General features: G+C 51.7%; 9 protein-coding genes and 1 non-coding gene across 10 annotated transcripts; 7 read left to right on the forward strand and 3 right to left on the reverse strand.

The window, feature by feature from the left end:
• The first annotated feature begins 6721 nt into the window (after positions 1-6721).
• Positions 6722-6820, forward strand: J4E82_002075. The gene has a single exon. It is a non-coding gene; the product is annotated as a tRNA-Glu (tRNA).
• Positions 6821-7440: 620 nt separating this feature from the next.
• On the reverse strand, positions 7441-8433 carry J4E82_002076 (uncharacterized protein; the record flags this gene model as incomplete). The annotated part of the gene is made up of 2 exons (XM_051728379.1): positions 7441-7981; positions 8030-8433. 2 exons carry the CDS (start codon positions 8431-8433, stop codon positions 7441-7443), a joined length of 945 nt encoding a protein of 314 aa, XP_051591792.1.
• A 1196-nt stretch (positions 8434-9629) lies between these two features.
• Positions 9630-11492, forward strand: J4E82_002077 (uncharacterized protein; the record flags this gene model as incomplete). Its single annotated transcript, XM_051728380.1, has 1 exon — positions 9630-11492. The coding sequence occupies one exon, from the start codon at positions 9630-9632 to the stop codon at positions 11490-11492; it is 1863 nt and encodes a 620-aa protein (XP_051591793.1).
• A 391-nt stretch (positions 11493-11883) lies between these two features.
• J4E82_002078 (uncharacterized protein) lies at positions 11884-13519 on the reverse strand (the record flags this gene model as incomplete). Its single annotated transcript, XM_051728381.1, has 5 exons — positions 11884-12101; positions 12154-12968; positions 13020-13203; positions 13262-13397; positions 13448-13519. 5 exons carry the CDS (start codon positions 13517-13519, stop codon positions 11884-11886), a joined length of 1425 nt encoding a protein of 474 aa, XP_051591794.1.
• Positions 13520-14101: 582 nt separating this feature from the next.
• J4E82_002079 (uncharacterized protein) lies at positions 14102-14872 on the forward strand (the record flags this gene model as incomplete). Its single annotated transcript, XM_051728382.1, has 1 exon — positions 14102-14872. One exon carries the CDS (start codon positions 14102-14104, stop codon positions 14870-14872), a length of 771 nt encoding a protein of 256 aa, XP_051591795.1.
• Positions 14873-15317: 445 nt separating this feature from the next.
• Positions 15318-17463, forward strand: NOG1 (Nucleolar GTP-binding protein 1; the record flags this gene model as incomplete). The annotated part of the gene is made up of 3 exons (XM_051728383.1): positions 15318-15400; positions 15521-17366; positions 17422-17463. The coding sequence occupies 3 exons, from the start codon at positions 15318-15320 to the stop codon at positions 17461-17463; spliced, it is 1971 nt and encodes a 656-aa protein (XP_051591796.1).
• A 535-nt stretch (positions 17464-17998) lies between these two features.
• On the reverse strand, positions 17999-19021 carry TMP1 (Thymidylate synthase; the record flags this gene model as incomplete). The annotated part of the gene is made up of 1 exon (XM_051728384.1): positions 17999-19021. The coding sequence occupies one exon, from the start codon at positions 19019-19021 to the stop codon at positions 17999-18001; it is 1023 nt and encodes a 340-aa protein (XP_051591797.1).
• Positions 19022-19222: 201 nt separating this feature from the next.
• Positions 19223-20912, forward strand: J4E82_002082 (uncharacterized protein; the record flags this gene model as incomplete). The annotated part of the gene is made up of 4 exons (XM_051728385.1): positions 19223-19401; positions 19448-19718; positions 19764-20249; positions 20295-20912. The coding sequence occupies 4 exons, from the start codon at positions 19223-19225 to the stop codon at positions 20910-20912; spliced, it is 1554 nt and encodes a 517-aa protein (XP_051591798.1).
• Positions 20913-21496: 584 nt separating this feature from the next.
• On the forward strand, positions 21497-22696 carry J4E82_002083 (uncharacterized protein; the record flags this gene model as incomplete). The annotated part of the gene is made up of 1 exon (XM_051728386.1): positions 21497-22696. The coding sequence occupies one exon, from the start codon at positions 21497-21499 to the stop codon at positions 22694-22696; it is 1200 nt and encodes a 399-aa protein (XP_051591799.1).
• Positions 22697-23300: 604 nt separating this feature from the next.
• J4E82_002084 (uncharacterized protein) lies at positions 23301-23714 on the forward strand (the record flags this gene model as incomplete). The annotated part of the gene is made up of 1 exon (XM_051728387.1): positions 23301-23714. The coding sequence occupies one exon, from the start codon at positions 23301-23303 to the stop codon at positions 23712-23714; it is 414 nt and encodes a 137-aa protein (XP_051591800.1).
• Positions 23715-23998: the final 284 nt, after the last annotated feature.

Raw genomic sequence — 23998 nt, forward strand, 5'->3', positions numbered from 1 at the left:
CTCGCACTGACGTTTGGATTTGATGCAATTGGCGCAGGTAGGTCTCTCCTCACCACACTTTATGCGGCGTTTTCGACAGGTGAGACATCCAGTCTTGGTCCTCTTCCTCATCTTGGAGTTGGTTGCAGAACCCGAGACGCCTGTTGGTGAAACGTCACCCGAGGCTCCTGATACTGAAGCCGGCGCCACGTTGGTCATGGTTTGGAGGTGAAGAGTTGAGAGAGATGACAAGCGAGCCTGGTATAGCACTTAGTATATGGCTGCCAAAGATGCGTATAAGGGACATCAGGCTAGGTGGATGTCGTACCTAAGTAATCTTCGATCTCGAAGAATGGGGCACAAGATGGGCGGAACGATGTTGGTCCGCTTGGAAGCGGGTACGGCGGAGCCAAGAGTGATTAACCTCGCAGAAGTGCCGATCTGAAATAGGTGAGTCCTGCGGGGCGCCAGTGACTAGGCAGTCAAGCTTCACGGTCAACAGTGATGAAGGTGGAAGTGATGGTGTCGTCTTGTAGTAGATGAGAGGTCGTAGACAAGAACAAATCTACTCAGGGAAGTCGATCATTCAGCCCGCGGGAGCCATGTGGAGTCAAGGGCTTCAATGTTAGTTATAACGGAGTGGGGAGCACGCACCAGGTGTCAAAGGCCGCTGGGAAGGCCAAAAGGGGAGAGAGCGGCAAGCCCGCCGCCGTTCGTAGAGACGGAAGGCTGTACGTAAAATGATAGCGCGCCCACAGTACCTACATCAGGCATGGAAAGACCATAGAGAGCATGTATGTTCTAGACTAGAATTGAGACTATACTTTTCCGGGGAGCGACAAGGTACATGGGGGTTGGATTAGGGTGAGCAACTGGAGTCGGATGCAGAAACAGCGGGTGCGGACACAGACTTGGAGGTGTCCTAGAGGAGCAGGGCAAGAAGTCAAGTTTCGATTCGGCAGCTGTCGTGCGAGGTCTCATCGGAGTGCGTGCCAATGGACCGGGGGGTGGTGAAGGGCTTGCGCTAGGGGAGTGGGAGAAGAAATTTGGCGGCTGATCAGCGGATCTGATGCCGGGTAGGCTAATGAGGGGGTTACGATGTTTTGGTCAGGACGTGGGTTCCTGGCCGGTCTGCCCAATATAGACACACGACTGTCGAAGCGATGGGGGGTCTTTGGTTGCGAGCGTTGGAAGGTGGACGGCGGGATGACGGCTTGACAGGCTAACCTGCAATCCACCTGGCGCGCTGCCGAGTTCGGAAGCAGCCACGATGCTTTGCCGAGGATCCTCACCCTTCTTGCCATCACCCACTGCACATCGGCAAAGCAACCTCTTTGACACTTCTGCTCCACTCTGAAGGCGTGCTTTGTCTACTAGCCGCTTGGGCACCTGTCATCAGCCTCAATCGCGTCGAGGTTCCGCTTACGAGCGGAACCTGGGTGCAACGTGGGACTCGGGGGCAGCTGGCTGTGCTTCTGTCTCCACGACACGAACCTTATTTCTGCTGCCTACGCGCAAAAGACATTTCATGTGCGACTGTCCTTCACGCACACATCATCTCAGTCCATCAGGTCGACTGGCCCCAGCTGAAGCTGATTACTACTCGCCCTGTTTGACAGCTGTGGACATTGCACCTAGCTAGCCGCTATTGCTGCCAGGCCTCCGCGACTCCGCGCAATCGCCACGATGGTCTCTCATCAGGCGGACTGCTTCTGATACTTGGCTCTGTCACCAAGGAAGCTTCACTCAAAGAGGCATGGTGCTGATCGACTGAAGGCGTCGTCTCACGCGCCGCGACCTGCGCTGGCCAACGAGCTTAAGCATCCGCCAATCACCCTATACCATCAACCACCCTACCGGACCTTCTGTTCCAGTCTCGCGCGTTTGATTCACCGAGCACCCCAGGCATCTTTCGACGTCACCGGCATAACTTTTACTAGAATGGCCGCACACAGAGCATCCTTCGCGCTGGTGGCTGGCTCAGGGCAAGCTGAACGCAATTCCAACCTCCGCAACGATGATCCTCTGCCGCGTGGACCCGCGCTCCTGATTGCCAGACATGATTTTCGTCCAGGAATCGCGTGGACCCGGTAAATGGGCAACCATCAGCCTCTGATTGTGACAAGCTTAAAGCCATGAATCGCCCGTCGCCGCGCTCACACACCTCAAGACCCTACCTACGTACGCAGTCTATGGAGTGAAATGCTTGTCGGCGTCGGCGCTATGCCTCCTGATGCCATGTGCTGATGAGCAGCAGTCCACGGTGCCGAATGACGATCATGTGGGCTTTTATGGGGCTCGGAATATCTCTATTTCCAGTCATGGCCGCTGAACTTCGCATTCGAGATTGCGAGTACGGTTGCGACAGAACAGCCTCACCCAAAGCGCTAATGCAGCACCTTCACACCACGATTGCATTAGTGCTGCATTCATGTACTGACTCAGGGTTGGCAAAGACACAATTCTGCCTTGTTTTGTTTTTCAAAGTCAATGTCAGACGTTCACCGGGAGAACTGTCTACTGGTCCGCTCGGCACAACCACGGGTTCTTTCGCTTTTTAGTCCTTACGTCAAACGGGTCGTCGGTTCGACGGCAGCGGGTACTCACCCCGAAAATCAAGTACCAGTTGAAAAGAAACGGTTGCCAGTAAAAGCACTCGAATAGCCTTTGGCGTCATTATGAAGTCCCTACATAATGCAAGCAGGGGCTGAGCCCAAGTTTACCAAGGCTCTGGACCCGAGATGCTGCACCTTGTAATTTGGCTGCACAAGCAAACCACTTTCCGAGTCATCGGTAGCTCCCGATCATGGCTGTTTACGGAAGTGACCGAACTATAAAACCAATTTTAGACAAGGCTGTCCAAGATAACAGGCTGCAGCCAGCTTGATGAAGCTTGCGGGCTGGATAACCGGATTCGGGAAACCGACTGCAAAGAGCTACACCGGCCATGATCAGATGAATGCACATTCTGCAACGAACACAGGGGTTAATAGTGTTCTCTGTTGTGGCTTCCACGAGCGACGGAACAGCATTGAGCGCATGGTGGTAGGTGAACGGCGACTACTGAAGGAGCTTTACTCCAACTGGCGCGTCTTAGCGACCTGGACCCTAAATCCAAAGCTTGATTTCTACATGGGCTGATGCCATATCTACGCCTGTCATCCGTTTGCCATTTTCGACAAAGCGATTGACAGGCGCTCCCCACATTCGCTAATCCTTTCCGTCAGTTATTGCGAAAGGCACGTGATCTTTACGCAGACGCTGACGTCGTGGTTATGGGGGTGCGCACACGACTCGGCATTCAATAGCACATGCAGTACTCTGCGGAAGTCTCATCCTGATCCCCACGCCCTCGATATTGGTACCTTCGGTTGAGGCCCTTTATGATGCTGGGCATCAATTGCGGGTTTTCAATGCAGCATGCTCCTTGAATAGGGGCCGTTGCAAGGCCGTCGCACAAGAAGGAATTTGGTTCCCAAAGTGACCGGATCGCATGGCAGTCTCTTCGGCCATCACTATTGCTGGTAGAGTCCCGTGACGCCCAAAAGCATCTCCAAGAGGCAATTAGGTACAGGCTCAACCATCGAGGTAGTTCATAACATTTGCCGGCTATATACGACTATGCACCTGTTGCATTCCAAATCTTACATACAGCAGGCGAAACGTTCATAACGATAGAATTACAGCCTTGGTGCAGAAGTTGTTGAAGCTTCTTGCATAACCTTTCCATCTACAAGGAATCGGCCGCACATCTCATCATTAATACCGTTATATCAGGGTCCAAACGCCACGCTATATCTTCTTGCTTACTTCCCTCAAGTGGCAGCTACAGGACACCCACGAACCATCCAAGGGTTGCGAGCCTTGCGCAGGTACGACTCCGCTGCGACGGAAGCGCGTACAAGACTCTACTAGCGTAACGACGCCTGCAGCATACACCGCTTGATATTACATGAGGATAGTTGATCAGGGTGAACGCGAAGTTTTTCCGACGCCACGGTTGAACGCCACCAGCTTACACTTTTGCCTCACGCTTGGTGTCCGTCACTACCGCGTATGCGCATGGCTCTCTTCCAAAAACCCCGATTTGTCGTCGTCAGATCTAGTAACTAGCATGTTTCATCCCCAGGTTCCGGTGCGCGGGTTCCTCAGGGACGGGACGCATCCGAAGGATGCTTCGGTGTCTGACAATGATCGGCTACCCATGTCAACGATCCCGGTAGGTTACATGCATGTCATTGCAACGACACCCAGTCTTACGTGAACACTGCGTATCGAAGTCACTAAACACTCACCTAGGTGCGTTTATGGTGTTGTACTAGACCCAGACGCGCCACAGTACAGCGACTGCATTCACATTCGTCAACCATCCCAACCATTGACAATATCAAGACACTGCGCTGGCTTTTTTCCCACATACGACCATAGGCTCAAGATCATAGCGCTTCCCGTTCGCTCAGCGGTACTCAAGCTTGAGACCGGCGGATTAGTAGTCAGGTGGGTGACCACTGGCGAATCCCTGCTGTTGTATGTTTTTGTATTTTCGTGTGCGACCGACAGCAATGCAACGTTCACTATTCAATTAAGCGTTCAGCTATTTTCCTTTCGTTCTACGGGATGTGTTATTCCCGTATTCTTCATTCTCATACTATCTACATGATAGGTCCAGCCATCACCTCTAATGACAAAGCAAGTCGGGTACCTTATCAACCAAATTGACTTTTACCCAAAACCCTACTTGCCTTTTTACGATTGTTGTGTGCGCGCTTTCTTACTATTCCACATTCAGCTTGCTGTGCATGAAGCATGCTCTTTGCTTATCTAAGTTTCTTTTGGCTGGGCAACTCCAACCAAGCTGAGAGGCTTGAGAGGCGAAATGTAAGTGACATCTAGCTTGAAATTTTTCTTATAAAACAGCCAATGATTGGCATGAACGATTGATGTTATGTGGTGTGGTCAAGCATGAACAACATTATTGCTGTTACGTACCTTACTACGTTGTATCGCATTGTCTATTCGTACCTGCGATCTCCTCGCCTCCTCGGGCTGTAACTACGACATGTACCTCAGTCCATTTACGACTAGTGTCGATGATTAGCACTAACCTGCGCATGCACCGGTCCTTCTTTTGCTTCGTTCTAGCTTGAATTCCGGCATCTCTCCAAGCTCTTTCCATGGTGTGGCGTTCACTTCCAGAACCTGGTTCAGTTCGAAACATCAAGCACATTTTACATTATGCCTAACCTGCCCGATATCAACATTTGCTGTTGACATCACTGCATAACTTGGCTCTACTCAGCTGATGGCGTGCCATGCTTCTATAGCGCACGTTGTATCGGAAGAAGTCCAAGGGCCGCACAGTCAAGTTCTATCGTCAGGCCTGGAGCGTAAGTAGCGTGTTAGCCTAGTACAGATGATGGTGTGTGGACAAAGCATCTCGATGCTGTTGACCTGAGCTTCCAGGTCTAGAACACCTTGGTAACGATCCTTGGTAGTTCAAAGAGGCAGTTGGAGACCATTCTATAGTAGATCGAGGATGGCTGGGGCCGATTCTCGGAAGCTTTTCTGATTGCTGTAGGAGTAGGCAGAGCTGAAGCAGGGACAGATTTTGTACGATCCACGGGATACCGATTCTAGCCGGAGATCGCATCTCTGAATTCTGTCATACAGTGAGAAAAAGAGAAGGTAGCTCTCTTGTATCCATTGTCATGACTGAAGGGGATAGTGGCTATCTTGTAAACAAGGTCCACTGCACGGCAAGCACTTGAGGGAAGGATAATATGGTCAAATGTATCGACGGCAGACGATGGTGCCGCTGAGAGAGTGACTCAATTCTCAAGAATTTGAATTGAGACAAGTAGACATAAGGGTGAATTGATGTAGCCTGGAGTTCTGACTTCGCATGACTTCAGAACATACGTTGAACTAGTCGGCTGCGAGCGTGTAATCCATGAGAATCATTGTGTCAATCTAAAGGAGGTACTGCAGGACGACAAGATATCGACACATGCAATTCCATAAGTGCCTTTGTATTAGGATTTCAACTTTAGATCGTAAAGCATGCATCTTAGAACTCTGATTTGGGCTCCTTAGCAACATTCGCGCTAATAAAAAAAGACTGAGGTATCGCTATCAGTAGCCACCTTGTCTTGGATAGCTCAGACGCACGTAGTTGTTATGCTTTCGGATTCATCTAGTAGCTCAAAGTGCGAAATACAATGCATCGTTGGTGCGAAACACGGCAGTGTCTGTGTCAACAGAACAAGACTATCACACAGCCAATGCACAAGTATGGCAATGCCTTTGGTAGACTCATGTTGTACAATGTCGCAACAACGTAGGGATCGCTCTAGCTATAACATCTAGGTTTCGGCCAAGATGTAGAAAGGAGGCATTGGGCTCTTGGAAATTTCGCCAGACTGTCTTGGACCAAAAGCAATACTGGTCAGATCACCCCAACACTCGTAAAGCGTATCCAATGGCTTCTAATAGCGTTTTTACATGTCCGTAGTGCCCCCGAGGGGCTTGATGGTAGAGATTTCTCAAAGTGGGGTAGTCAGGGGTAGCAGGAAAAGTGCCCCGCCAACAAGCACAAGATGTCCAAACCTCTTACTAAGTTTGCTAAGTGACTTCCAAACTTTTCTCAAAGTCTTTGCACAAACATCGCTAGCCATGCCGTCGTTATGGCATTTTTTGTTCACTCGCATTAGGTATGTGTAGCTTTCCCATTTCTTCATCCAAGTCCGATATGGTCTAGTGGCTAGGATTTGCCGCTCTCATCTGCAGAGTCAGTTCACTGTACAGTGCCGGCATGGCCCGGGTTCGATTCCCGGTGTCGGAAACAATCTTTTTGCCTTTTCTGTTGACAAGAAAGTACCTTTTTTCCTGCTGTTCAACTCTGTAGGATGGTCGGCACATTTTTGGAGCGCAAAACACCAGTAACACTAACAACATTTTCATCTTTTCCACGCCTCGGATGGTTGTTTCTTGTATAGTATAGCAGGTACAGTCACTAACGAGGAAGGCCCTTGGTAGTACCTCCCCTATACTACACCCTGATGGTATACATATTATGTTCTTCCTCAAGAATCCATAAAAAAGTGTTAGTGTACAACTCCAAGGTGGGTTCTGGGTTCAAAGTATAATTTAATAAACGGCTGTTTATCTATGGTCATACGGATTGTGCATCGTAGGCTGTCTTAAGTAGGTATACGAATTTTTATTCTGTTTGAGTCGTACTTTCTCGCGCCAAGTTGATCGAGAATTGCACCATAAGGAAAAAACTATAATGACTGACATTGGTATACAACAGATAGTGACAGTAGACACTGGACGTTCGCTAATTATCAGATAAGAATCCCAAACCATCCAACTATGGACAAAGTGCAAACGCCGATGATGATCCTTACAATAGTCGGCTGCTAGGCCAGCTCTCTTCCTTCCCACCGATTTTTTTCTAGCTTATGCCTCACGGAGTACCGCCGCCGTGTATCCGTTCTGTCCGGTACTTGCGTTTCCAGCTCCGCTCTTCAACCAGCAGTTCGCTCCATTCGCAGCTTCGTACCTTCCACGAAAGTCGGAGCTGATCACAGCGGCTTTGCATGTATTGTTCGTGCTACTGTCCATAGCGCTGTACTGACTGCACGCGTCAACGCATTGCTCCAAGGTATATGCAGTAAAGCTCATGAGGGTAGAATCCAGTATGTTGGTACTGTCGAGACAGCTATACGTGTAAACACCACTGATGTCCGATGTCTTGCCTTCCAACCGACTCGATATGAGGATTGTGGACGGACAAGTGGTATTGATCGATTGGATGGCGCCGAAGGGTAGCGCTATGTAGTCCGTTCCCGTGCCTTGAGATCCATCCGTTGGATTGTCCGTTGGACTATCTGGTAAAGTGTCCGAGGCACTTGCCGGAGCGCTCGCCAATGTAGGCGTAGGCATTAGTGTCATACTCGAGCTCTGTGCAGCCTGTTCAGCAGCCAGGGCTTCAGCCTTCCTAACAGACAATTAGGCAATGGCAAAGGATGGCACAACAAAGACATACTTGTCGGCTTTCTCTTGCACAACCAACCCTCCTCCTATGCTGGTACCCACGAGTGCAGCCACTATGGTAAACGACATGGCAATCGTAAACCAGTATTTGCGCCGTCTGTGGGCAAAGAACTTCTTCCACATGTCAGGTGGAACCTGAATGTGAGGCGCTTGATCCGGTAGATCACGTCCATTTCGATATGACAAAAGGTCGTGAGAGTTTCCAGTACGTGTTGATGCTGCATCTCGCTGTGAGCGATCGCGTCCATCGTGGTCATCATTGTGGAGTTGTGGTAGCTTCGTGTCACCATGTCCAGAGTAGCGGTTAACTGCCTCGGGATAAGTCTCAGGCTGTGCGATCTGCAAACCATCTGACATATCTGGCCTCTCTGCCTTCTCCGGTTCTGGCTTCTCCATCGTGCATGTGGTCTGCTGCAAGCCTGAGATTGGGTTTGGGGACGGTTAATATGATCGCATAACCGATGTGAGGGACCAAGTCGAGTATAAGTGTACTTATTTGCCGTCTAGTATCCTTGTAAAAGGCGCCCGGTAATCGAAACGTGCGTGTTGGCTTATCAAATTTAGTTGCGATTGCAGCAAAATAACATAGGGCTGCCGAAATCTCCTGATTGATCGCGGTTCTATGCATTGTAGATATGCGGGGTGATGTCGAAAGTCCTCTTATCTCGACAGGAAGGCAAATCCCAGCGTAAATTGCTGAAGGATTCCACGTATAGAAGAGCTTAGGGAGGAAATCAAGTACATCGATCAGCTAGATTGATGTCTTTGTAGGAAATCCCTTGCTCGCCCCTTACTGATTCTGACCCTTGCGCAAAGCTTGGCCAAATTATCATGCCACTACCTTCGAACAAGGTTAGCCTTCCATAAAGGAGGGAGAATTGTTTTGAAATAACGATATATCCCGTTCTTATGGCTTTCTCCGCATCTCTTGAGAGGTCAGCTTACCACTCAGTGCGCATTCCAAGGACGCGCAAAGATACACGAAAGACTGTCAACCTAGCAAGTTGGGGCTGTTTCTCTAGGAAACGGGCAGTTAAAATCTCTTTCTTTCCAGCTGGTAATGTTCTGTATCTGCTGCGCGTGGATTTACGCTGTTACCTAGGTTTACGCTTCCTACATCTGAGCGCCTGACCAACCTTCCTTTGTTCGATAAATTGAACTCGGGTCTTCGTGGAGGCTGATAGCACATTATGAACATGAGCTGCACATGTGGGTGTGTCGTTCTGACAATGTCGAGGGTGGATGGGTGGTCGAACGCGAAGAAGAGTTGAGCACCGCCACCGCCACACGATGACGTACTTCCCCGGAAAGTCCGTCACAAGAACGAGCAGAGCGACCAATCTTCCTAGCGCTTGTGATGCTATCACATGCTGTGGCGCAGCTCCGAATAGGTATCGTCTCTCTTGTTAACTTTCACACACGTAATCTATTTCACCTTCCAGGCAGCAACTTTTTGCACATCTGCAAAGTTGAGGTCGCAAATCTCGTGAAAACTCTCGCGTCTGCAACTGCAGTCCTCCTTTTTGTCACGAATTATTTCGTGATCGTGACCTTTCCACCTACTCGCCACCTACGACCACCCATCTCCCGCTATGGACATCCCACGCGGCCACGCAGCAATGCCCCTTACAGAAGTTGACTTCTTGGATTTTGTCTACAACTACTTCAAAGCCGAGTACTATCCTATTCGCTCATTCTGGTCAACAGCAACTGCCTTCCCCCGCCAAACCGAACGATGGATAGCCATGGGCCACGAATTGTCACCACTCGTCGTGCGGCCCGCAAATGCGCAGGCGCAAAAAGATTTGGAATCCTTGGATTACTTCACAAGGAAATGGAACCTCGATGCTGGTTTTGTCAGAGGCTTGATTATTAGGTTCGCAAAGTACGAGTTGCATGAAAGATTAGAAAAGAGGCTGTATGAATGCGCGAGACTAGATTTGATGGTAAGAAAGGCGCTGAAAGAGAAGCACTTGATCGACGCACTATGGCCGAGCCCTGCGCCACGAAATATTGCGAAAGAGCTCTTGCAACAAGGCGTTCAAGCTCGCCAATGGTTCGGCGACATGTTCAACAAATACTTCCGCGTTCTACAGTCCCTTGATTCTTTCCAACTTCGCCCGGAAGTCGACCACCACATGAAAACTAGCGGAAAGCTGATGTTAATACCCTTTGTGGACCATCTGGTCTTCGGAGCAGTTGATCCCATCATACCAATTGTATCGAAAGGGGCAGGCTATGCAAATGCCAAAGGGAGAGATAACAGAAATACCCCCGGTTTTGGTGAGCCAGCCAAGTTTGAGATCAGGTTCGATGCACCTACTGAGGTGACGGATACGTATACAAAGAGCGTCGTACGGCAGTGCCAGTGTATGAAGTGTGGCACCAAGAGGGATGTGCAGGTTGTAATTTCCGTGGACCCCAATCCCAATGCTGGAGCAAGTGCAGGTACATCATCCACAAGTCGACGACGCGACGCTGCAACATCGCACTCAAGGACCGCACAGCGCTATAGTCCAGGTTATCAGATGCCCAGTCAAGACGATGCAGTGCCCCCTCGCCAACCTCCTCGACCTCAACCTCAACCTCAACCTCTGGAAGCTGAAGTCTCAGAAAGACCATCAACACCCGACCTCAAGAAACAATGCCCTCGTTGTACATTCCTCAACGACCCCAATCTCACAAGCTGCGAGATGTGCGAAGCGCCCTTGCCAGAAACCCCTATCCAGAAACCTCCCAGTCCAGCCGCCAACAGGAAGGTTCCTTCGCACTCCCACTCCGCATCACACCCACCTCCCAGTGTACCAAAGAGTAGGGAAGAAGCGTTGAAGCAAGAACAGAGACCCGGAGCGCCAAACAGGCATAGCCTGAGTGCAAGCCTATTCTCCATATTCCCATTCTCGCAACAGCAACAGCAAGAGCACCATGCCAAGCTGCCGCCCACACAGCAGGTTGATACATCACCAGCCATACAGTCATCCTCGCGACAACCAACGGGGAACCAAGAAGAAGTTAGACCATCTTCAAAGGAAGGAAAGAAACCAAGTGTCTCACCACCTACATCTTCTCACGCAGAGCCATCCAATTACCGTCACGGCGCCACTACACCACCAAATCCCGCCGACACTACACCAGAAACCCCATTGTCCCGAAGCCCTGAAATGGCGATGATGCCGCTATCTCCCTCTCCACCGTCTTCTTCCCGCCCGCGTCCTGCACCGGCTGGCCTGCCTAGTAATCTCATGGATGACTTTGTTCCCGTGTCATCAACTTTCCCCAAGGACGACGAAGACGAAGATGCTGGGTGGGGTTCAATGAGCCGGGAGGAGGCCCATGAACATGATAGTAGTAACGACGAGGATGAAAGTAGTGAACTGAGGGGCAACGGCGGATTAATTGATTTGGATGCGGTAGCGAGGGAGGAAGCTGATGTTTGGGGAGATAGAGACGATTGAGCACGTTAGCTTCGAGGTAGTACGAGGCGTTTAGATGAGGGTTGGAAGACGTTTTGCCACTTTGTTTTACCTGTCAGCAATATCTGGTGTAAACAGTCGCAGCCCTGATCACCCAGAGACGATTATGAAGTTTGATTGAAGGACTAGTGTTTGCGTGCGTTTGTCTATTACTCCCAAACACCATTTCCAAGCCCAGGTCTTGAGCGGAAAAGAATACACAGTAGAAACCAAGACAACTCCACGCTTCATAGGATCGCCTCTCCAAGCTTATTCAATGCGCCCAGTGTCTACCCACATTTTGTTCACCACTTGCGACGAGCTTTCCCCACGAAGTCAATCGTGCCCTCCGTATACCAGCTGAGCTTGTTCAGTACCTGGCCTCAAGGCTACCCTACGAGTTGAGGTAGTTCCGGACAGCGCCCTGTAATTTTGTAGCGCCCTCGCCAAGCATGTTCGTCAGGTTCTCGAGATCGTCGCCAGCCGTGAGACCAAACTTGCGGACAAAGTCTTTGGCCGCGGTTTCAAGATCACCGTAGTCTTCTTCCGCGACATCGTCCTCGGGTCGACCAAAGTATGCGTTGGAGGAGATGGCGCTTGCGCCTTCAAAGCCTGCACACAAAGTTAGCAACGCAAAACATGTGCTTTCGCAGAGGACGCATACCTGATAGCCTCTCCTTGGCCTGCGCGGTTGCGCTGGGATCGAATGCGTTTCGTCCGAAGAACTCGTCACTCGAGATACCCTTTTGTGTACCGAATTTCTCCCGCGCGTACTTCTCCCCGTCGTCTTGAGCAGGCTTTCCTACGCTGCCAAAGCCACCCATCTTTTTCTGTGCTACAGGCTTCTTCGCGGCACCTACTTGCCCGAAACCCAGACGTTGTACGCCCATGCCTAATCTCTCCATATCTTGGCTGGAGCGCTCGGGCTTGGAAGTAGAACCGAAACCACCTCGTGGTGGCGATACGGGAGTGGGAGAGACGATGGCTGACGCCTCAGGAGCTTTCGATTTTGTGGCGGCGGCAGCCTCAGCGGCTTCGGCTTCGGGGTCATAGCCCAACTTCTCAATACGCTCTGCCTCTTCGCGAGCCTTTCGCTCTGCTTCCTCGAAATCCAGGCCTCCGTCAGCAGCAACCACCTTCTTTGCTCCGAGGCCCTTCTTCTTCGCGCCCAAGATGTTCTTCTTCGGCGCAGCGCCTGTGGTCGTCTTGCGAACGGCTGCCGGCTTTGCAGCGGGTGTGCTCGATTCGGAGCCGCCGACAAGTGGCGACTTGGGGCGATCGGTGCCATTGCCGTTAGCACCAGGCTTCAGGAAGGGTGATCCAACCTTTGGTGTACCGGTACGCGAGGGTGGGTTCGACGGTCGCTTAATGGTGGGCTTGTCCCATGAGGAGAAAAAGTCGTCGTCTTCGCCAGCTGGAGTGTTGGTGCTGTCAGTGCCAGTCTCTGGTACATCTGTGATTACAACCTCGTTAGGGTATCTAGTAAATTCAGATTAGCATAAGTCACCCAGGACGACTGCTGTTCCGTACAATCTGGCGTCCGCAGCACAGCGCCTAGTCAGCTCCTCCTTGTACTTGGTGGCAGCATTGCTGGTGTATTTGGCTTTGTGGTCTTTGCTCGCAAGTGCGGCGGAGCCTCCATGCGATTGGAAGTATTTGGTAGCGCTTTCGTTACCACCGACTTTCATGATCCGTAATTGGTCCCATTGCCAGACTGTCGTTGGTCAGTACATGTACTGTATATGGTGTCCGTGGGTCTTGGGTGAACGTACTGTCGAGGTTGGTGGATCGCACGAAGGAGATGTGGACGCCCATGTTACGATGGTTGGACGAGCAGTCGAGGCATAGGTAGATGCCGAACGGTACAGAACTCCATGTTGGGTTCTTTGCGCCGCAGTCGAAGCATATCTGGACATATGTTAGGTATTGCTCGAATCTCTATTCGAAAGACGACGTACTTTGTTCGCGGGCTTCGACTTCAATTTGGTGAAGATGTTTTGCGACTCGGTCTTGGTGGCGAGGGCAGCCATGGTGAAGACTGGGTAGGAATGGTGCGGGTTGGCGGTAAAGGAGTCGAGCTGTGGTGGGGATAATTTGGGTTGCGGCGCCGGGAATGCTAGGGTGTCCTATGGAGGCCGCGCTTGACACGTGATAAGCAGCACTTCGATGTCACAGCTTCAACATTCTACCTTCACTCTCTGCGAGTCTTCGCATACTTCACACAGCTCACTCAAGATCGCCTTGTTTGGCATGCACTCACTACGTGTCTGGGTTCTCTGTACGGGCCAGGGAGGCCCGAGGATACCGCTTGACGATGCTACGCGCTCACTTCGTGTGCCTGGACTTGTTCGCTGAATTGTAGATACAGCTAGAGCTGTTGCTAATGACTATGATAAGGTTACTCATCGTATCTGTACCTTGCCTACACATATGACGCAGATTCTGGACCCCATCTTCCTATCTTCCCGTCCCACGACCTAATGCGACAGCACAAGTGGGGTATGCATGTATATCTGGAGGCGTATTGCCTCGCCTTCACACAGCAGTATTCTGCTATTGTACATCATTACTACAGAAAGAGACGCCTTGCGACACCTCACAAGCTTTAAGACATGGCTTCCTCTGTTCAAACCGTGCCTGCTCGCCGCGGAGCAGCCACCCTCGTCAAAGCTGGCCAGAAGATAAAGATTACAAACACTCATGGTAACCAAGTCGTCGATACCTGGGCAATCGCACTTCCTTCTTCCGTCCTCACGGCTGCATCATCAAAAATTGAAGCACCCCTCTATCCAAACGCGACTTCCGACTCGCCCTCCAAGTATTCTACTACTGCCAATACCGCCGCCAGCGCACCCGAATACATGTCCATGTGCCATTGCCGGGCAAGTCTGCTGAAAGTGACGCCTGCAGTAGGGGATATCATGGTTAGTCAAAAAAGGGCGCCCATGGTCAAGATGGTGGAAGATACAAGTCCCGGCGTACATGACACTTTGGTTGCAGCATGTGATAGATGGCGGTACAGTGAGTTGGGCGTCAACGGTTACCACGAATCTTGTACAGACAACTTCTGGGACGCTTTGGAAGAGCTGACTGCATCGCCGTCTCTATCGACTGAGCAAAAGGAGGCTCTAGAAGGCCTACAAACAAAGATGGGGTGCAGGGTTCCAGATCCGTTCAATCTGTTCATGAATATTCCTGTCACACAGGAAGGAGAGGGTGCGAAGAGAGGCATAAGTTTTGAAGAACCGAAAACGAAGCCCGGAGACTATGTAGTCTTGGAAGCGCTCAGAGACGTGGTTGTCGTTATGAGTGCATGCCCGCAGGACGTTCTTACGATCAACGGAAAGAATCCCGTAGATGCTCATTACCAGGTTGTGGACTGAAGCATCGATATCCACAGAATTGATTCATTGAGCTACCGATGTACTTTGATGCAATATAACAAAGGTCTACCCGAGTTGATTTCAGATTCGACTACAACGAGTTTGGACCCGCCGAGTCTAAAATGATGAAAACGGGCGATATCATACATGCTCTTATGAGATCAAATCTAGATAGTCAATGCGCCATTCGCCCTACCATAATCTTTCTGCTCGTGTCTACATCCAGCCATCGCCCCAGGACATGCCTTTTGCACAGGCGTCTGTTCGGATGTGCAGGTCAGCAATCAAGGCGCTAGCGCGACCGGATGCGGGACTAGCGTTGGTGAGGCGAACTATTTGGACGTGCCCCACACGGTGGTATCGATAGCCTCTCGAACTTTTTTGCCCTGAAGTTCTGGATAGCGCAGACCGCCTCCCACGACAACAACATACCGCAGTCGCCAAAATGAAGACTCAGTGGAAAGACATCCCCGCTGTGCCTACGAGCCAGGAATTTCTGGACATTGTACTTTCCAGGACCCAGAGGAGGTAGGTTCCTTCTCCAAACGCACTCGCGCAAAGCGCCTTCTTTCTGCCGCCCTGCACTGTCGCGATTTTGAAGGCGCAATACGTACCGCACGAAAAGACGAGAAGCTGACAAATTCCTAGACTGCCGACGCAGATTCGTGCGGGTTTCAAGATCAGCAGAATTCGAGCCTTCTACACGCGAAAAGTCAAGTACACGTCCGAAACCTTTACCGAGCGCCTCAACACCACCATCGAGGCTTTCCCGCGCCTTGCGGATATCCACCCGTTCCACCGCGATCTCCTCAACACCCTGTACGATGCGGACCACTTCCGAATTGCTCTCGGTCAGCTTTCGACTGCAAAGTCGCTGATCGAGACAGTTGCGCGCGACTACGTGCGCCTTCTCAAGTACGGACAATCCCTGTTCCAGTGCAAGCAGCTGAAGAGGGCGGCGCTGGGACGTATGGCTACCATTTGCAAGAGGTTAAAGGACCCTCTAGTCTACCTTGAGCAGGTCAGGCAGCATTTGGGCCGTCTCCCATCTATCGACCCCAATACCCGCACACTCGTCATTGCTGGTTTCCCCAACGTCGGCAAGTCGTCGTTCCTCAAGTCCATCTCAAGAGCCGACGTCGAGGTGCAGCCCTATGCTTTCACCACAAAGAGTCTGTACGTCGGACATTTCGACTACAAGATGCTTCGCTTCCAGGCTGTTGACACGCCTGGTATCCTGGACCACGCACTCGAGGACATGAACACCATCGAACATCAGTCTATCTGTGCCATTGCCCACTTGCGCGCCCACATCCTCTACTTCATGGATCTCAGTGAGCAGTGCGGTTACTCTGTCGCCTCGCAGATCGCCCTCTTCAACAACATCAAGCCTCTATTTGCTAACAAGTTGATCTCTATCGTTGTCAACAAGATCGATCTTATGCGTCCGGAACAGCTCGATCCCGAGACACAGGAACAGCTCCAGGGTATGCTCAAGTCTGGCGAAGTCGAGATGCTAGAGCTTTCCTGCAACACCCTCGAAGGTGTCATGGCTGTGCGAAACTCGGTCTGCGACCGCTTGATTGCTGCTCGCAACGCCGAGAAGCTCAAGGCTGGTACCAACAGCGCCGGCGAGCCTTCCGGTCGTCTTGGTGAACTGCTTCGCCGAATCCACGTTGCCCAACCGTTGGGCGGCGTCACTCGCGAGACATCTATTCCAGAAGCAGTGCTTAACAAGAAGAAGTACGACAAGGAAGATCCTGACAGGCCGCTCCTCGAGCGTGACCTGGAAGAAGAGAATGGTGGAGCTGGTGTGTACAACATCGACCTTCGCAAGAACTACCTTCTCGAGAACGACGAGTGGAAACATGATCGCATTCCCGAGGTCTTCAAGGGCCAGAACGTTTACGACTTCATCGACCCTGACATTGAGGCTAAGCTTGCCGCACTTGAGGCTGAAGAAGAGAAGCTGGAGGCTGAGGGTTTCTACGAGTCGGACGATGATCTGGAGGACGCAGAGGAGGCGGACATTAGGTACAAGGCAGAGCTCATCCGTGAGAAGAGGCAACTCATCCGGAACGAAGCCAAGATGCGCAAGAGTCTCAAGAACAGGGCCGTCATTCCCAGGACTAAGAAGGCGAAGCAGATGTCACAGATGGAATCGCATCTCGAAAGTCTTGGCTACGATGCTTCAAAGGCGGTTGAGCGTACGACTGCAAAGGCAGAGGCGCGAGGCCGCAGCTTGGCTCGTGGAAGATCAGAGGGTCCCGGTGGCGATGCCATGGACGTTGATACGCCCGGCGCTGCTATGCTTGAGCGTGCTAAGAGCCGAGGCCGCAGCCAAAGCACCAACAGGAGAACGGATGGTGTTACAAACGAGACTGCCGCCTCTAAGGCTGAGAAGCTGGCCAAGCTGTCGCAGAAGAAGATGAACAGGATGGCTAGACAGGGTGAGGCCGATAGGCACCAGACTGGTTCCTTGATCAAGCATTTGGTAAGTTTCTTTATTCTCTCCTCCCTATTCAGTGCGGGTGCTAACAATTGTTCAGACTGCCGGAAAGCGTGGTATCGGAAAGACCAGCCACAGATAAGCAGACCTGAAGTCTTTCGAGTTCTTGCATTGCGTGTTTGCAGGTGGGGAAAATCATGGCTGGCGTTTGGGATGCATTAGATACCAACTCGCTGTTGTTGAAAGCAGCGTGGTAATGCAATACTTCTTTCCATCAGTACTGCATCCTGGACCAGTGCCGTTGTGTGACCTCGTGGTTGGAAAAGAACTGCTGGAATGAATATCGACGCATAACATGACAATAGCATGGCAAGACTAATGCAGGGAGCGTAAGATCGTTATGTATGTCCGTATGATACTATGGGGAAATCATCATCTACCTTTACGTCTGAATAGGCTCATGGTGATGTGCGATCACGATTCGGAAGTCGCGCTGCTAGGACAAGATTCATATCAAACTCTCCTTGTTCATATATAAAGACAAGGCAGAAATGTAGACGATACACGTAGTGTAGGAGACCTATGCAACATACAGTGTAGCTGCTCTAACAGGCAATGAGACGTACTCTCGCATTCATCAAATGTTTCATGTGTACCAAGCTGCTCACTGAGAAGAACTATACACTCATCTTCATGGATATAGCGGCATGTGGCTTGTACCCCACGACCTCAAATTCCTCGGCTTTCCAACCATCGATGCTGCCCCCAATCTCTCGATTGATCTTGAGTGTAGGGAACTCTCGCGGTTCGCGCTCCAGCTGCACCTTGAGCGCATCTATGTGGTCGATATATACGTGTGCATCGCCCATTGTATGTGTAAATGTACCGGGCGTTAGGTCGCACACATGAGCTAGCATGTGGGTGAGAAGCGCGTAGGAGGCGATGTTGAAAGGTACACCGAGACCCATATCGCAGGATCTCTGGTAGAGGAGGGAATGTAGGACGCCTCTTGGTCGTTCCTCGCCTTGCTTGTGTCCCGGGAAGGAAACATAGAATTGCGCAAACATATGGCAAGGTGGCAAGGCCATCTTCTTGATATCTGCGGGATTCCATGCACTTAGTATGATGCGCCGGTCGTAGGGCTTGTTCTTCAACTTGTCGATTATCTCAGCGAGTTGGTCGACACCTTGGCCTGTGTAATCCTCTGCATGTCCCTTGTACTCGGCGCCAAAATGCCGCCACTGGAAGCCGTATACTGGACCCAGCTCGCCTTCCTCGTAGTGGTTTAGGCCCACCTTGTCGAGGTACTCCCGACTGCCGTTGCCGTCCCAGATCTTGATACCAGCGTCCGAGAGAGACTTGCTGTGTGTGCTGCCTGCGACAAACCATAGCAACTCGCCAATTACGGCACGAGTAAATACTCTTTTTGTTGTGAGGAGGGGCAGGATGAGTTCTGGTGGCTCTGTGGGGTTGCTCGAAGGTCGCGATAATGCGAACTTCATTTGTGCGGGAAAAGGAATTGCGCGTGTGCCGGTTCCTGTCCTGTCGGGGCGATGTTCGCCATTTTCGAGTATATCGCGGATCAAAGAGAGGTATTGTTGCTCCTCGTGCGCGGGGTTGCTGGGTAGCGGTGTAGTTTGCTTCGTGGTGTCTTTGGGAGGCTCGGGAGTTATGACGGGTTCTAGCGCGCTTGGAGGCATGTTTACTACGGATCGGAGACTTGTATGTATGTATTTGGGTGCTGTGGTGTAACGTCAAAGTGAAAGTCGCGAGGCGCGTCAAAATCTCCCAAAACCGCGACTGCGCGAGTGGCTCTTGCGGCTCACCGTATCGAATGCTCCGACCTAACTGCATTCGCATCTGCCACAAAACACCGACACTGGAACACACCCTCTGATAGAATGGCAGAAGAACAAGCAGCTCATCACTTGCTAAACGTAGTCGAGGAGCGAGGTCTCAAAGTCGATCTCGATAACATTCTCCTAGGTTTTGAGGATGTGAAGACCAAGCACGAAGCTGCGGTGTGGGTTGAGGAGTACCTACACGAGGACACCCTGCTCAGTAAAGAGGAGCTAGAATTGTGAGTCCAAACTCTGATTATACAGGCTTTTGCTGACTGAGTCTAGGTACCAGACTCTCAAGAAGAAGGGCCTTTTGCACCAGTACGAAAGCGAAGGTGAACCCATCCGACCCATTTTGGATCATGAAATTGCTGCAGCAATTGAATCATTGAGAAGCTCCACTACTGCGATTGAGGAGCAGTCCAAAGTTTTGGAGGCACAGAAAGATGCTCTGATGAAGTTAAAAGCTCTTGACAAGCCCAATTTGGATGTCGAACATGCAAGAAACGAGCGGAGAAGGAAGGAGGGACAAGAAAAAACTCGTCTAGACGTCTCTGTATGTTGTGACAAATTACAAACTCAACTTTTCTAATACGCATAGGTCGATGATGTAGTTGCATCCGTCACAGAGCAGATGGACGATGCTCAGCGCGAGATTGATTCTGACAAGTCAACACTGAAAAGCTACCTCTCGGAACGCTTCACGTCAGACGATCAGATCTTAAGCCGACTCCCTAAGCTAGTGTCTCAGATCGTCACTGAGCCTGAAGTCAGCGAAGACGAGAAGTCGATGGAGCAGTGGTGCAAGGCGATTATTTCCTTTCGTGCTGCAGAGATCAAAGCTCGAGTGGATACTGTGTTTCTCACCAACGCATTAGCAGACTCCCAGAACGGTCTTTCCGAGGAAGCAGAGGCCAATCTCAAAGAGAGAAAGGTCGCCCTGCAAGCTGAACTGGAAGAGTTACACTCTGAAATCGCATCTGTCGCTGAAATGGTTGTCGAGCATGAGATACGCAAGCCGATGACTGAAATGAAGGAGCGTAAAGATAGAGACAGAACACAGGCACGAACTGCGTGGCTCAACTATGTGAGTAACATCCCAAGAGACATTGGACTGTTGCTAACAAACTAGGTGCTCTCAACACTCGAATACATGGGCAAACGTCTCAGCATAATCAACACTGGCACGCAAGATACTGACGAGTTCCAACAAGCACTGGCGCACGTCCAGGCAGCAGCAGCGAAGCGCACACCAGAGACACAGGCACTGGCTGCGACACCCGGATTGAAACGCATGAACTCCAGCACCTCGGCTTTTACTCCCATGGTCAAGCTCAAGCCTACATCGACGCTTGAGCTTCCGGTAGCACTTCAAGATGCGCTTCGTCACGCAGGCATATCTTTCAGTCAGGATAACATCGAAAGCCTACAAGATGTTCTGCAGCAAGCTCAACTTGAGCGGGGCAAGAAGCTTCAAGATCACTATGAATCTACCGCGACATCGATTCATGACGGACTCGCTGAGCGATCCAGCAAAGCAGACACAGATCTGAGGGCTATTTTGAGCGCGCTATATAAGCACGCGCCATTCCAGCAGGCTAGCTTGATGAACCCAGAGTTGGACGAGCAACTGAAGGCGATGGAGCTTGAGCTTGAGAATAAGGACCGAGAGTTGCTGGATGCAGAAGGTAGCGAACTAAGCTTGAGCGACCCTAAAGTTCGTGCGTTCATCGGGAAATACGGTAAATAAAGCGAAGGTTTTGACAAGCAGGTTTCAGGGCTGGTCGGTGCGTTGTCGCGGTGGAGCTGACAAGTCGAGCTGGGATGATCCAGGCGCGTATCAAAGATGGAGTAAACACGACGTGGAGATGTTGTTTAGATGTTGTTTACAGCGCCGAGAAAGCTCTCTTGATACAAGGTCAAAGTGTCTCTCTTCACCGCTTTCGATCTGCTTGGTGAACATGATCAGCTCGTCGGTTGCAAGCGATGGAAGCCACATGTTCGCGGGTGGAGCTATGGGGGAGGAAGGACCTCGGACTGGTCGCGAGGAGTGATGAGCTGCAGCTAGTCGGCCCCCATGTGGCTAGCACCCAGCCCCCGAATAACACTAAACATCATCGGCCCCTGTCAAGGCTGCCCTGAGTAGCTGACGGACAACAACTCTGCTCTCCTCACAAACTCACCAAAGCGTCTATCCCCACTTTCGCAGCCGGTTGAACCTGCGCGGGATGCTCGCGCCAGGTACAGGCAGAGACGCAGGCCCTCATTCACTCAATTGAACCATCACCATCACCTTGCCGGTAGCTCCCTGGAGCTATCCTCACACCGCCCGTCATGGTTAAAGGAGAGATTCTCACCCTCGGTGCTGCCGCTGGTGCCCTTGGAGGTGCTTATAAGCTTGCCGAATTCCTTAATAAGGCTAAACGCGTCCGCGACGTCGGTCCTTCCAATGCAGTCTATGTGCGCATCATTGGCCGCGTCCAATCCGACCTTGATGAAGTGAGACGTCTTCTCTCCATCCGCGAGATCCACGACATCCTCGAAGCCAACCCTGAGAAGTCCAAATGGGTCTACGGATGCATGCGCGATGTGCGCGGCGCTCTCGAGAACATCACGCCGCACACGGAGCGCGTCGCTGGCGATATCCAGGACGGTCGCCGTATCGGTGTCAGGCACCGCGTCTACTGGCTGCTCAGCGAGAAGGAGAAGCTGGAGAACAGAGAGAAGGAGCTCAACATCGCGCAAGCCAGTCTCAGCGCGGTGCTCGGCTACTTGACTGCTCTGGAGCCGTACGAGGAGCCGCATAAGCCCAAGTCCAAGAAGGAAACTCATATCGACATCGACATCCACCAGGAACCTCCCCAGCCTCAGGCCCAGCCTCAGCCTCAGCCGACGCACACAACGCACATTGACCGGGAAGTCTGGGTCGAGCGTGACGGTGCGCCGCCTCGTCATGTAGAGGAACACCGCGATGTCTGGGTTGAGCGCGACCGTCATCCTGCAGCCCACTACGAGGAGCGTCGCGACGTGTACATCGATGAGCGCGAGCGCGGACCTCAACACTACGACGACCGCGGTCCCGCTCCCCGTTACGACGCTCACTTTGAACACCAAGGCCGCGATGCTCGTTACGAGACTCAGTATGACGAGCGCTTCGAGCAGCAAGACCACTACCGCTCGCAGTACCCTATTGAGACCCAAGGCAACTACAACCAGACCCGTCCCTTCCCTGAGCCCCTCGGCCGCCGCCCTGAATCGTTCGAGGACCGTCTTCCCGAGCGCGACTCCTGGATGCAGAGCAATGCGCGCGCCAACCAACGCCCAGGTCAGTACGCCCCCCGTGGGTACGCCGAGTACGGTGCACCGCAACCCATCGGCGCAGCCCATTATTCGCGTAGGTTTCAAGGAGACGCGGGCTTTGGCGACGAAGAAATACTAAATCCACAACCAGTGCCGTTGGACAGGCAGTACGCCGAACGTGAGGTGAGTGGTTACAACACTGGCTACCCGCCCCGTTACGGTAGCAAGCTCTAGATGTTAGCATGAGGCTGACATGCGGGCAGATGTGGATCGAACAAAAGGAGGATTACCGGTTCGATCAGTACGGAAATAGGCTGCCGGATAGGCTTTTCCAGCCGGCTGTGCCTAGGCCCTATCGCAGCCGCATGTAAACTGCAATACCTCTTGGATACGATTAATCTCCTTTTCACTGTCACGAGCCTTTTTGTCTTTTGTTACCCCCCCGCGCCCGATGTTTCTATGTAGCTGCAAATTCAAGTTGATACCTTCCTACCAGTCGCTCTTCCCTCGTTTACTTACCACGTGGCTCGTTGATCACCTAACCACTGTCGTCGCTTCCTCTCGAAAACGCGACATCATAATCGTACAGAGTATGCAACACAGACACATCTCTCCTACAAGAGGGAATCGCATCATGGAGCCCCCTCGCCCCCGACTTTGCAACCACGGTACTCGTCGAACCGCTACCAGATAACAATACGACCCTGAGAATCTGGGAGCCTGCCACTGCCCTTGAAGCATTCCTGCTCTCCTGCCATCGTCGTTCATCACCCTTTCCAGTATTCAGGACATTGACCTGTAACTACACGACACCCTACAGACATCCATCCCGACCATCATGGCACGAACTACCTCGTGGGAGAAGATACGATCGTGCTTCTTCATGTTCGTTCGCGCAAAATCCACACGCTGGCCTAACAGCACCCGATCCGCAACCGATGCACTCCTTGCTCTGTCTATACTCATCGCTGTAGCACAGTTCGGTCTCTGCGCCGCCATGGCGCACTGGTTGCTTAGCTCACACCGCGAGGTTCAGTGCTGGAACGTGAGCAGCACGAGAGATCTGGACTTCAACGGCTTTGGGCTAGGGTCCAGACCATCGGACTTCGTATTCCAGACGGAGACCAAGAGCTTGCCGCTTACCTATGCAAACTTGGACAAGACCTTCAACGTGGAGAGAGCTCAAGAAAACGGAGAAGGTCTGTCAGGGCCTGAGTATCTGAGTGCTGGAGCCATTGGTGGGACATTGTAGGTTGTCTTGTTCATCTGTTCTACTGCTATAGGCACGAAGAGATGCTAATCGATGTCTCCATAGCACAATCATCGCGATCCTCGTTTTCAACCCTCTGTTGCTGGTTATTGACCTTTTGCTCCTGCTTCGAAGCCACTACCGGTCCGCGCGAATCTCCAACCGTGCTGGCATGCTCTGGTCTATGTGCTTCTCGATTTATTTCCCCCTGGTTACTCTAGGTGCTGTTTGGCTAGATAGCTTTCCTAGCAACAAAATCGACGACAGCTACGATACGTGCTGGCAAT

Source organism: Alternaria postmessia (assembly GCF_024291825.1).
Source record: "Alternaria postmessia strain BMP 2775 chromosome Unknown scaffold_8, whole genome shotgun sequence".
In the NCBI taxonomy this organism is placed as follows: Eukaryota; Fungi; Ascomycota; class Dothideomycetes; order Pleosporales; family Pleosporaceae; genus Alternaria; species Alternaria postmessia.